The sequence below is a fragment of the Gossypium hirsutum genome, chromosome D07 (assembly GCF_007990345.1).
Source record: "Gossypium hirsutum isolate 1008001.06 chromosome D07, Gossypium_hirsutum_v2.1, whole genome shotgun sequence".
In the NCBI taxonomy this organism is placed as follows: domain Eukaryota; kingdom Viridiplantae; phylum Streptophyta; class Magnoliopsida; order Malvales; family Malvaceae; genus Gossypium; species Gossypium hirsutum.
This window is the reverse complement of record NC_053443.1, coordinates 47,198,467-47,211,936: the sequence shown is the minus strand read 5'-3', so window position 1 is coordinate 47,211,936 and position 13,470 is coordinate 47,198,467. Positions and strand designations below refer to the sequence as shown.

At 32.8% G+C, this 13,470-nt stretch overlaps 2 protein-coding genes across 6 annotated transcripts; one reads left to right on the top strand and one right to left on the bottom strand.

Moving 5' to 3' along the window:
• Positions 1–2,273: 2,273 nt before the first annotated feature.
• LOC107954883 (zinc finger BED domain-containing protein RICESLEEPER 2-like) lies at positions 2,274–6,016 on the top strand. 5 transcript variants are annotated; one of them, XR_005916295.1, is made up of 4 exons: positions 2,274–2,477; positions 3,456–5,500; positions 5,580–5,638; positions 5,762–5,970. XR_005916295.1 is itself a non-coding variant. In XM_041097766.1 (2 exons), the coding sequence occupies exon 2, from the start codon at positions 4,338–4,340 to the stop codon at positions 4,989–4,991; it is 654 nt and encodes a 217-aa protein (XP_040953700.1). In that variant the 5' UTR covers positions 2,276–2,477; positions 3,456–4,337; the 3' UTR covers positions 4,992–5,429. The 5 variants fall into 5 exon arrangements, 1 of the variants encoding a protein (XP_040953700.1); XR_005916294.1 differs by having other exon boundaries at positions 2,278–2,477; positions 3,456–3,577; positions 5,762–5,942; XR_005916296.1 differs by lacking the exon at positions 5,580–5,638 and having other exon boundaries at positions 2,275–2,477; positions 5,762–5,936.
• A 3,356-nt stretch (positions 6,017–9,372) lies between these two features.
• On the bottom strand, positions 9,373–12,792 carry LOC121219497 (amino acid transporter AVT6A). The gene is made up of 6 exons (XM_041097765.1): positions 12,345–12,792; positions 11,750–12,253; positions 11,427–11,579; positions 10,834–11,037; positions 10,257–10,722; positions 9,373–9,832 (listed from the first exon to the last, which is right to left on the bottom strand). The coding sequence occupies exons 2-6, from the start codon at positions 12,174–12,176 to the stop codon at positions 9,688–9,690; spliced, it is 1,395 nt and encodes a 464-aa protein (XP_040953699.1). The 5' UTR covers positions 12,177–12,253; positions 12,345–12,792; the 3' UTR covers positions 9,373–9,687.
• Between the last annotated feature and the right edge of the window lie 678 nt (positions 12,793–13,470).

Here is a 13,470-nt window from a genome sequence, read left to right as displayed (position 1 = left end):
ACACCATGAATTTTTCTGAATCATATTAAGATGTCATGGGTCCCAACCTAATGCTCTTACACTTGTTTCTATATCGTGATCTACCAATCTGACTAGCATAACTGCCCTACCATAGGCATCACAGAGGAACATTTGCTCAGCATTCATTTACCCAGATATTCATCTTTTTACTGGTTCATACCTCTCGTATATCAGACTTTACATGCATGCTTACCAACATGACTCTTTTAACAGAATCTTATACATATCATCATATCGCATATCTCATCTTTACTACGCTCATAAGTTTACCGATTACTAAAGGTATCATCATCCTTTATATAAGTATATATATACTTCTACTTAAACATTTCACATTTAAGAGTCAAGGTAAATACTCACCTGGTACTCACTTACTATAGTTCGAAACTCCATCTTAGGCATTCTTATCGAACCAGCAGCAACAACTACTTACAAAACATAAATTCACTATTACAACTCTTATACATACAATTTACTTATTATCTCAATCGATGACAACCTCATGCAAAACCTTGTACTTACAGCCTTACTATTCATATAGCCCATATAGACCCACGCTATAAGAACTTAACATGCAAAGTTGTAATACTTTACTAAGAGATAAAATAACCTCTAATTAGATCCAGAACCATAGTTTCTAGCTTAATGAGGAAGAGTTACCATTGGATTAAAGAAAAAAAATTAAAGAGTTACCATAGTTTCTAGCTTAAATCTTGGATTCGCCAGACTTGGGGTGTGATATTGATGAGCTGCAGAGTACAAATTACTTTGATTTATACCGATAAGGCGTGGAGCTCAAATTATACTTCAGACGTTCTGATGAGGCACTAGGTGACAAATATGTTGGTGTGGTGGATGGATGATTCATGTATCCGTCTTAAATTCATGTCTGGTGAATAGGGATTATTAAACATATACCATACTATATGAATTTTTATATAATATGTTAATATTGAATGGTGTATCTTGTATATTAATGTTACATTAACAAAAGATGGCATGTGAAAGATCATGTCAAGTAGTTAAAACAAGCCCAGAAGGCTCATATGGATATGGAACTATTCAATAGGTTTGAGATACAATGAGCCAGTGGTATGTTATGAAATATAAGTAAATGTGATATGATGATAGATAATGTTATATGTTCTTATATTATAGACCAAATGACATATGGCATGAGGGTTGATACATGAGACATAAGTTGCAAATTGAATTAGTTGATATTTAGTTCACATTTTTATTGTATTTGACATCTTATTCTATTTATATTTTTTATTTAAATCATGAAAGTACCACTGAGCCTTATTGCTCAACATATGGTTTGTTTATTTTTATACACAATTATTGTAGATTTTGAAGTTGCAAAGTTAATTGGTTGATCCAGATTCAACCCTCTTGACTCAACAAGTTTGTACAGTTTTGCTATGTTAATTGTAGGTGGCATGTACCTAAGGTTTTTGGTTAGATTCTAAGTTCAAGTTGTCAAATAGTATATATGATAAAAAGGTTTATATTTTGAGCTTGACCATATGTGTTAGATAACAAGTATGTATGAACATCTAATGAGTTAATGTTTATTTGCCAATAAGCCATGTTATGCTAATGATTGAGTTGTTTCTTGTTTGTCAAGTAAACAAATATGTATATGTGTTTCTTATTTCGTATAGTTAGATGTTGATATGTTGTAAATGATATATTGACATTTTAATTAATGCCTAAAATAGTTAAGTGATAAGTTTTGGGTCACTTTGACCATTTGGGTAATGATGCTTGGTAGATTAAAGATGAATCAATCAAAATTTGGGGAAATCGCTCTTAGAGTTACGACACTTTCCTATTGGTGTCGCAACATGTTGGAAAAATCCGGTTTGAAAATTTTTTTCTTGCACAGTAGAAAATAAAAATTTTGAAAACCAACCCGTTTTGTAGGGGTGTGCATAATTCGGGTAAAGCCGAAAAAATTCAGTTAACCGACCAAATTCGGTTAACCGATTGGTTAACCGAATTTTTTCAGTCGGGGGTCGGTTAATTTTTTTTATATTTTTGGTTAATGGTTAATTCGGTTTGAAACCGGTCAGTTAATCGATTTTTTTTGGTTAAACTGAAAAAATTAATAAACCCAGCTACCCAACCCAATAAAACTAAAACCCTTGTCTACCCAAACCCAATTACCATTTACCAACCCAATAAACTAAAGTCTACCCAAACCCAACTACCATTTACCAACCCAATAAAACTAAAGTCTAAAACTAAAGTCTAAGTCTCTAACAATCAGCTGAAAATTACTAAAACCCTAAAACTAAAACAGAACTAATAGCCTGCTCCGGTGCCCCCTGCTGCTGCTGACCTGCCATTCGGCTGCCATTCCATTCCATATTGTTCTTCTTTTTCTCTAATTTTTCTTGTTCTTCTTTGCAACTTTGTCAACCCTCAACTCCTTGCAACTTTCCAAAAAGGTAATAAATCTCCATTTTCATCCCTTAAATTTTCTCTATGAATCTTTAGTTCTCCTCTGTCTTTGCCTTTTCATGTCTTTTTTTGTTTCATATCTATGCTTCTACTTGTATTATGTATACACTTCTTTACATGTTTTTTTGGTTTTCAAGATTGATTGGTTCCACTCATCTTGTAATATATATTATTTCGAAATTTGAAACTGCTTTATGTTTTTTGAACATCATGCTTCAGATTTTTTTGTTTTGTCTAAAGAATCTTGTTTCCTGTACACATTTAAGTTTTGTGCTATTGTTAATATTCCCTATTCTACTTGGAGGATATGAAGTTTGGGGTGCAAATGTTAGACTTATAAAAATAAAATAACATTATATAGCAATGAAAGTCTTGTTTCATCATGGATCCTACCTACGTGCTCTCACCTCATGTCTGTCATCATGTCATTTGCAATATTTGTACTTTATTTTTATAAATATCTCTATGTTTTTAAAACACCACTATTACAGTAATAGTATTATTTATAATATAAAATCCAAAGAAACCATGTATGAGAATTCCTCATCGACAAATATCTTTTATTTTTATGTATCCAGAATGAAAAACATAGATAACTATTTAAAAGAAAAGATTAAGGCATATGAAAAACTTCTTTAATAAGAAGACCCAAGTAACTGATGTATTAAGAGTGAATTATTAGAAACATAAAATATAAAGTTATAATATTACAAATACCACAGCTGCAATTTGTAGAAAAGACCAAGTTGTCTTCTTTTTAAAACCAGAAGGGAAAAAAAGCAGTAATTCCCTTTAATTTACTTTATGAAATTATGGCTTTCTAGTTTCTGTTGACTCACTGCACATAGGTAATTGCTTGTTTACATCAATAACAATTTCACAATATAAAAAAAGATGTTGTGTACTTCACTAACATGTTTAATATTATAAATGTATTTTAATTTATTATATTTTTTTTCTTGCAGAATGTCAACTGAACCAACATCTATTGAGGGTAGTGTTACACCTCCTACTTCGATAGATTCTGAAAATTTAGAGCTTCAAGCCAAACAAAAGGAACTACCAAGAAAAGAAAAGTCACTCAAAGGTTAGAAGTTTGGTCTCACTTCACTAAGATTATTAATAGTGAGGGTGCAATTAAGGCTAAATGTAATTATTGTCAAAAGGAATTTTGTTGTGATATGAAAAAAAAATGGTACAGGGTCATTGAAATATCATATTGGTTCATGTAAGAAAAATCCTAGTAATGTTGTTGACAATTCTTAAGGACAACTAGTTTTACCTAGAAATGGAGTTGAAGGGGGGAAGGGAATCTTTCAACTTGGAGATTTGATCAAGAAGCATATAGGAAAGGACTAGCACAAATGATTGTGATTGATGAATTACCTTTCAACTTTGTTGAAAGTGAAGGTTTTAAGAAATTTATGTTTGTGGCATGTCCTAGGTTTCATATTCCTTCACGAACTACTATGACTAGGGATGTTTATCAATTGCATTTAGATGAAAGGATCAAGATAAAACAACTTTTGAGAAGTTCTTGTTCTAGAGTTTGCTTAACTACTGACACATGGACTTCTTTGCAAAGAGTTAATTATTTGTGCATCACTGCTCACTTTATTGATAGTGATTGGAAATTGAATAAAAAGATTTTAAACTTTTGTCCAATTTCTAGTCATAAGGGTGAGCCCATTGGGATGGTGATTGAGAAATGCTTGTTGAATTAGGGGATTGATAAGTTGTTTACTGTTACTGTTGATAATGCAAGTTCAAATGATGTTGCTATTGGTTATTTGAGAAAGAAATTTAACCCTCGAGGGGGTTTAGTTCAAAATGGTAAATATCTTCATATGAGATGCATGGCACACATTGTGAATTTGATTGTTGTTGAAGGCTTAAAGGAAATGAATAAATCTGTTGAACGTGTTAGGGGGGCTGTTAGATATGTGAGACAATCTCCAGCTCGAATACAAAAGTTTAAGGAGCGTGTTGCGGTGGAAAAGATAGAGTGCAAGAAGATGTTGTGTCTTGATGTTTGTACTAGGTGGAACTCGACCTACTTAATGTTAGACACTGCTCAGAACTTTGAGAGAGCTTTTGAGAGATTTGAGGAGCAAGATACAAACTTTAGGGCTGAACTTGAAAGGGGAGAGGGTTGGCCTAGTGTGGATGATTGGGATAATGTTAGAAACTTGAGGGATTTCTTAGAACACTTTTATGAAGTCACTTTGCGTATATCTGGCACTTCATATGTCACGTCCAATAATTTTTTTGATGAGCTTTCTGAAATTGATATTCTTTTACGAGATGCTCAGTTAAAAAGTAATGTTGATTTCAGTGTTATGGCTATCAAGATGAAAGACAAGTATGATAAGTATTGGGGTGATATTGATAAGATGAATTTGCTTATGTTTGTTGCTTGTATTTTAGATCCTAGACAAAAACTAAAGTATCTTGAATTTGCACTTAGTGAAATATCTAGTTCTGAAAAGCTTGTGAAATGATGCAAAAATTGAAGGAATCTTTGTATGAATTGTTTGATGAGTATTAGCCTCCACTTCATAGTACTTGTAGCCAATTGAGTGTGCCAACACATGTTTCTCTCGGTGAACCACAACAAAAAATGAAAAGGCGAATGCAAGCTTTGTATAAAAAGCGTGAGTTGGAAATTTGTGGTGAGGATAAAACATCTGAGTTGGATAACTAACTAGTTGAGGCTAATGAGGAATTTGTTGAAGATTTTGTGATTTTATTGTGGTGGAAAGTCAATAGCCCTAGATTTCCCACTCTTTCAAAAATGGCCAGAGATGTGTTAGCTATACCGGTTTCTAAGGTTGTTTTAGAGTATGCATTTAGCACCGGAGGACGTGTGCTTGATCAATATAGGAGTTCTTTAACTCCTAAAATTGTACAAGCTCTTGTGTGTACTCAAGATTGGATTCGAAAATATCATCAAAAGAAGATATCAAAAAGATTGAAGAACAAATCCAAGATCTTGACAAGATCGAAAATGGTATATTTATTGTTTTATTTTAATAGTTTCAATTTTTTTACCATATCACTCCTACTTATTTAATTGATTCAATGTTTAGACATTTCTTGGAATGCATCAGAGCCTACCCTAAATTCATGAGCTTTCGTGAGTTGAATGGTATGCTTACTATCTTATTCTTGTTAACTTATAATCTATTCGTTTGTTTATATTATTTAATTTTTTTTTAATGCATATATTTCTATTATATGCTAAATTTTTGCACATGTTTTTTTTTTGTAGGTTTAATGCAAATGGAGATTTTTTGGAGAGATGAAATGGATATAAATGGAGAATATTAAATACTTAAATTTCAATTGTGTTAATTTCAAGACTTATCTAATGTTTTTAATTATGTAGTGATTCAAAGACTTATGTAATGTTTTTAATTATGTATTGATTCAAAGACTTATGTAATTTTTTTAATTATGTAGTGATTCAATTCGGTTAAATCGGTTAAATCGGTTAAGTCGGTTAAATCGGTTAAATTGGTTAAATCGGTTAAGTCGGTTAAGTCGGTTAATTTTTAACCAAAAAAATCATATGATTTTCGGTTAATTCGGTTAACTGACCGGTTTAACTGAAAAATTTTTGATTCGGTTAATATTTTTTTTAAAAAAATTGGTTCGGTTAACGGTTAAAAATTTTTGAAGGTCGGTTAATTCGGTTATAGCTATATCGGGTCGGTTAACCGGTCGGTTAACCGAATGCACACCCCTACCATTTTGTGATATTTATAGCAACTAACCCTATACCAAATTCGTACATGTGTTTTTGAATAGACAGATCCTTGTTGTTCTCGACTTTCAACCAAATGATCTTTTTCACTATTCACGTACCACAAACTTCTTCAAGTGTGGTCTTGAAGGATTTGAATCAAACACGGAATTAGAAATTTTTTTATTTTTTATAAGGTGAAAACGAAAATCTCTTCTAAAATAGAAACCGATAGAACCGTTATTTCAAAAAATATATTTAATTAATAGAGAATAAAAGTCTCTCTATTTTCGGGCAAAATAATGATATCTGAAAATTTTTTTTATAGCTCTACCGATGTCATCTATTTATAGAAAGAGAAGGTAAAACCCTTGTTGAATTGTAAAAGTTTATTCTAACTAGAAAAATGAACTCCTAGTCTAATTAGGAGTATAAGGGGCAACAACCATAGTTAATAATAGTAAGGTTTGTCATCCCACCCTTTTACATAAGAGGGTTTTGGGCCTCTTCCATATCGAGTCCAATTACAAATACTTCTTAGGCTTTTAACTCAATACTTATAATTTGATCCAACTCGATAGTTTGTTTTTCTATTTCCCAAAATAAACTTCAATATATTTCCAATTAAATAATTTTCTCAACCCAATTCTAATTCCATTAAAATCATAACGAACTTATCGTAAGAGAATCAATGATAAAAAAATATTTAATATTTCTTTATTCAACAGTTCACTATGACCAAATGATTTGCTTCCATTTTGAAATTCAAAAAATATAAATTCATTTCCAGGTCATATTCATTTTCATTTTGGAGAAAACCACCATATTCATTTCCAAATGGTTTCATTTCTCCATTTTCATTTTGGAGAAAACCATAATCATTTCCAAATATTTCTTATTTCTTCATTTTCACCATTTCTATTCATTTGATTCAACATGCAATTCAATTCTTGTTTCAACGAGTTAGCAGAAGGACCGATTGGACATATGCAATTTGGGCTCAAATGATTTATAATTAAGTTCCAGATTTTTTCCTATTAATTATAAACTCATTTAGTCACGAAGTCATTCTGCTATAGTATCGTGATTGAGCTCTCCACAATGGCATACCATTACGAAAGCAACTCGATATGTGCTCATCCAATGACTTTGTCATAAATGTGTTACCCTCATAAGATATCCTTAATCTTTTTGGGATAATATTTGTTCTCCCAATATAATCTTACTTTATCTCGTGATAACCATTACATCTTCATTCATGAAAAGTCAATTACTATCAAACAGTAATTAAGCGGCAGCTTCGCCTGGGTAAGAGAAGCATGTTTTGTAGGAAGAAAAAGGAAGCTATGTGCACCCTCTTTCAAAGTAGTTGAAGAAATTATTGCACAGCATTTGCCATCAACAACTAGAGGGCTACTACGAAGCCAAACTCTAGGGTGTCTACAGGCAAGGTCCTTCCGTTAATGGGATTTGACATGAGAGTAATAATGATTCCCTCTAAGTGAAAAGGTGGTTCCTCGGGTTCCATTGCTAAGTGAAGGTATGACTAGCATTGTACCCTACCATCTCCTATTGTAATGATGCAAGGAAGACCACCTGGGTGGAAGCAAGAAAACAATTGAAAAAGTAAAGGTGACATATCTTCCCCACTCTTCTATCCTCGAAAAGAGCTTACCTTATGCAAGAATTGCTAGAGAAAATGGTGAAGCCTTAGAATGTTGACGCAAAACCTAAGCTAGTCTTAGAATATTGACACATCTTCATGACACGAGAAAAAAAGGGGAAGACAAAAAGACTCCTTAGAAAGTTACTTACTAACCTAATTTTGATTTTTGATTGATAAAAACAATAACAAAATTACAAATATTACTTTAATAACCTAACTGTAGGAAAGTTCTATTGTTGCAAAAAAGAACCACAACAATCTCTTCACCAAAGAAAACAAAAATTGCCCTATAGCTTAATTAATCTTCTCTGCTCGTTGCTCCTCAAATCAATCATTTGGAATTTCCTTATTAGAACTACATTCCAAGGAATGAATGAAAATAGCCAAGTCAGGCAGGCTCCACAAGTCTCAATTACTTCTACAATTTTGTAACTCTAAAAGTCTCAATAATTTTTTTTATAAAGTAATACAATCCAATTAATCAATAATAAGATATTTATATATGATAAAAAATAAAGATAAATTTATTTTCTTTTTACTCATCTCAACGCATCCTTTTTTTTTTAGAAATATAATCAGAAAATTAAGTTCTCTAAAAAATAAAATGAAAAAGAAAAAAAAAAGAATCACAAAATCAACCAAAAACTAAAAAGAAAAAAGTTTATATTTTATTAAAATAATTATTAAATGTTATAAATATTACTTTATTATGGATGTTCATAACTCTCAAAGTTGTAGCAAACCCAATAAAATTATGAGGGTTTTGTATTGTAATTTAATCTCTATTTATTCTTTGAAACTTAAGGGATTATATTATGTTAGAAGATTCATAAATAGAGGCATGTTCAAGGCTTGTAGATATACACAATGAATGAAATAAAAAGTTCTCTTGTTTATCTTTCTATTGTATTGATATTTTCTCTTTAGTTTGTTCTTTCCTTTTATTATTTCATAACATTAAATATATTTAGAATTAATATTACAGATATTTTTATAAAACTTTAGAATTTTTATTAAAACTAATTTTTAAATAATTTATTTTATTATTTTTTATAACCAGAACTATAATGACAAAATATGTAACTGTTGAAGGCTAAATTTAATTTTTCCTTAAAATGTGTAAACATGAGAGGACTAAATTTGTTATTAAAAAGATCACGTTTACCTTCAATTAATGACTAAATCGAAATTTTGATAGTTGGATAACCAAAATATGAACGATTGTCCAATAATGACTAAATATTTTGAGTCGGACATTGTTTTTGTTCCAGAAAACCTTCATCAGGTCAATCTAAATTAAAATAGATTGAAATGAAAATTAATCTAAAACCAATTAAGCCTGAAACGAATTAAATCCAAAATAACTTTAGCTCAGAATCGCATACGCATCCCACATAAATACACATGTTCAAGAGATATGGCTAGCTCAGTTTCAGATATTTTTAGAACAGATCCAAAAAGGCTCAAAAGCAAGCAAAATCATTATTTTTATACAAATCTGAAATATGCTATATTTGCTATTTTACAACTTGTTTTAATGTCTTACATGACCTAAGTAGAGGAGGGGGGAGGGGGTATGATGTATGAACTTCATACACTTCCCTACACAATCTAACTTTCATACATTGGAAGCAAAGTTACATCTTATTATATAGCTTATCAAACCTCCTCCGAACACCTGGATTTTCGAATTGGATATCGAAAGATAACTATAAAAACCAGGTGTCTTCAAGGATTTGGTGACATAAAATCTCATTTTGTGCAACCAAGGGATCTGCTAGATGGATCATGCCCTGGGTCCTGCTCCTGAATTCTTCTTAAATAGGGCATATGCATCGCTGTATATGGCTACCGCATTTGAGAATACGGCAAGGACAATCATGAAAAGAGCTAACATCTTGTCCTTCTTTGTTGCTATGAAGTGGTGATTCCTGAAACACCAGAGGCAGCTCATAAGTTAACTGAATACAATCAACACAAATACCAACTTAAACCGAACATTAGGCAGATGAGGCCCAAGAAACAGGTCTCAATAACATCCACAAAAAATCAAAGATGAACCTCAGAAAGGTACTCGCAATTAGCAATACCGATAAAGAGAATTGAAATCTCATGATTCTGGCAACATGCCAAGCTTTTCACGATATCGGATACTAAAAACATGTCTCATCAGTTTTAAATACAAATCAAGTTCCACATGCAGTTCATCCTTGTTTATTAACATTTCCAAGCCAGTGCCGACCATGTTTCAGTTTTTTTTTTCTCCCACTCTAATGTATGACATAAGAAAGTTGATCACTGATGAGAGAAAAAGGGGAGTTGATATCTAATCAAATCAAAAGACCAAAAGCTCACCTAAGAGTAACCGCAGCAGGAAAAATGAAGCCAAGGCAAACAGCAGCAGTTGCTCCAGTGAACTGGAAAGCATCCCAGATGCTGGGTATGAAATTCGCACCCAAGAAGATAACTGCTATGAGTCCGGCAGTAATACAAGCAAACCTTGTATTAGACTGAGCTAGAGGACTTGAATAAGGGAAGAGGAGGCCATCCATGTTGAGTCGCAGTGGATAGAAGACAATGGGAAATACGAGCATGAGGTGAGCAGCATAGCTGACACGGACAGCATCATTAAGCAGGGAGCTATAGGGGATGCCAAGGTTGGTATCAAAGTTGGCAAGCACATCATCCATTGTGGCGTCACCAAATAGAAGGAATCCGAAAAAGCTTGTCATTATGTAAACAGTTGAGCATAAAGCCAGAGCTGTTCGCACAACCGGTCTTATCTGGGTTGAATCTTCCAGTTCGTTATCTATGCTGTGGACTGCAAATTTAAACACACAAGAATATCAGCAACTCTTATCTTACACCAATGTAAAAGATGAAATATACTTTGCTCAAATAAAGAGTCTAATTGATGAATCAGCTTGCATACCATTGTAATGGCAGATATACGCAGTGACTAAAACGGGGACTGTGGTGAAGAGTTTCCAGAATGAGGTCAAATCAGTGACATCGGGAAGCAATCTAGGCATCATTACAGTTCCGCTAATCAACTTGATAATTGCTATTCCAACAGTAATGACAAGAAACACAACTGCTAGAGCAACGGATAAGGCGGATGTAAATCTTAAGGAATCTGCAAATGGCAAATGAGAAGGCACAACTGCTTGTTAGTCACATACAAATAAACAATTACAAACCATCCAACTTAGATTCATTCCGGGTAAGTATGAGATTCTGGGAGCTAACAAACAATGGCAAGGTGTAAATCTGAAAGTTATTGGATATTTTCAAAAACCGATACAAATATGCAAAATCCGATTCAGAAACCTTGAAAGTAAAAAATAAAAGTTTGATTATATAAAACAAGGTAATTGAGTTTTAATAGAGCAACTGTAAATTAATGAAATAGTTTCAATCATGTATAAATGGAGTCAACATATGAAGATCTATCTAATGATCTACCAAGAACAAACAAGACAATTCACTAAAATTCAGTAAAGCTAGCACAAGTGGAACACTAACCGATCCGCTTGAAACATGCCAATGGAGAGAAGATGCCGAGTGTTGTGACGATAAGAACAAAGGTGCGGCCATTCCACCAGTGTTCTCCCAACCACCCTTCAAGGACACCAGCATGGTGCACCCCACTTGATGATGTTCCAGAAAGCACATCACCTACATAAAACAACAAACCATCATAAGTTGGTAAGCAAATTCACACATTTTCACAAGATCAGGCAAGGGAAACCAAGTATTTAAACGGATCACATGCTCTCAAAACACAAATCAATAACACAGAGCGACTAAATATGCAAATTTTAAGTTGAAGGAAATGAAGCTTTTACCAATAATAATCATGTATACAATGAGTACACCAATGTTGTTGACCAGAACACAGACTTGCAAAAAGATTCTCCCATACTTTCCAAATGCATCTCCCATAAGACCTCCATAAGAAGTTGATTTTCCAGCCCTACTGAACCTAAGCAAGAATTCAATGGAGGCATCAGTTAAGAATGCCATGAAGACTATCATGGCAATCCCAAGAATCAATCCCAGAACTTTCATTGTAGCAGGCAAGGCCATAATGCCAGCACCAACAATTGTTGTTGACAAGTTGAACACTGCACCAGTAAATGAAGCTCCATTGAATTCATCATAACCACCAGCCTCATCTTGTCGTTTAGGCAATAAGGGAGCTTTCTCATCAACAACATGTTTGCTCCTCCTTGACTTCCTCTCCTTCTTTGGTGATATATCCCCAATTGTCATCTTTTAAATCACCTAAAACTCTCAGATATTCAACTTTTTTTAAGAAAATCTAAACCACCTTAGAGCACACTGCAATTCTGTCCAGACAAAGATAAGATCCTCGAAATCAAAACCAATTAAAGTAAAAGTACAAGAAAAATAAAACCGCTCCAATTGAATAGTCCTAACCTGTAATAAAATCTAAACCTTGCAGCCTTTGGGAAATTTGTAAATCTTCTCCAAACAAAGGGTAGAAATCCCACTAATTTAATAAACAGACATTCTACAATCTGCAATTACAAAAGGTTGAATCTTTGATATAAAAAGTCCAGGAAATGAAACCAACCCAGACATCCAATCAAAAAAACCTTAGGAACCCAATTTACAGTTTCTATTTAAAGCAGGAAAGGAAAACTTGAAGCCAAACCCAGAAAAGAAAAAATCTTGACCAAGCCCAGGAAGAGAAACGATAGAAAAAAATGAGCTTTGAAATGAAGAAATGAGGAAGACCCAATAAAGAGAAATAAAAGTTAAAAACAGAAGTGATGGCTCTTTGTACCAATCCTCTCAGTTCTTATTGGGGGTGCATGTTGCTTTGATTTATAGTGACAAGGCAGGCAAAGAAGCGAAAAACTTCACGGCAAAAAAGCTGTATGTTATGATGACAAATAAATAATTAAAATCAACAGTAAATAATTTAAATAAAAATTACCAACCGTCTAAAAAATCAGCCAGCATTTTATTAGGATTTTGCTCTTCTATTGTAAATTATTAAAAAAAATAAAACAAGATATTATTTTGTTTAATCAGATAATATATATACATTTAAAAGAAAATTTTTAAAATTCAAAGAATGTGGTTGGGTGAGAGATTTATAGTTGAGATTTTATTTGTATAAAGATTTTTAAAATTTTAAAAATGAATTTACTTGTTAGAATAAATATATTGGAGAATTTCAAAATTTAGACCATTTTACCAATAAAGGTTCATTTCTAACTTTATTTATAGAAATGGGTCACTTTTTTTATTATTTATCGGAAAAGGTCGAAAACAACAAAATACGTCCACGTAGGAGCCTTTTAGGGGAAAATTTTAGCAAATCGCATCCCTGAGGGAGCGATTTTGCCATGTCAGCACAAAACGCACTGACGTGGATGCACTTTGCTGATGTGGCAAAATCGATCCCTCAGGGACGCGATTTAGCCCGTGTTTTTCTAAGGTTAGGGCTATTTACATGTTTAGTCCCTAAGGTCTGTGGGTTTAGGGTTTTAAGGTTGTAGTGTTAGTGTTTTGTTAAAATAATTTAGGGTTTTAT

Coding starts and splice junctions, on each gene's coding strand:
- LOC107954883 (XM_041097766.1), top strand. CDS start 4,338: ATGAGATGCATGGCACACATTGTGAATTTGATTGTTGTTGAAGGCTTA.
- LOC121219497 (XM_041097765.1), bottom strand. CDS start 12,176: ATGACAATTGGGGATATATCACCAAAGAAGGAGAGGAAGTCAAGGAGG. Junction 11,038..11,426: donor GGCATGTTTCAAGCGGATCG/GTTAGTGTTCCA, acceptor TGCCATTTGCAG/ATTCCTTAAGATTTACATCC. Junction 10,723..10,833: donor GTATATCTGCCATTACAATG/GTATGCAAGCTG, acceptor TTAAATTTGCAG/TCCACAGCATAGATAACGAA.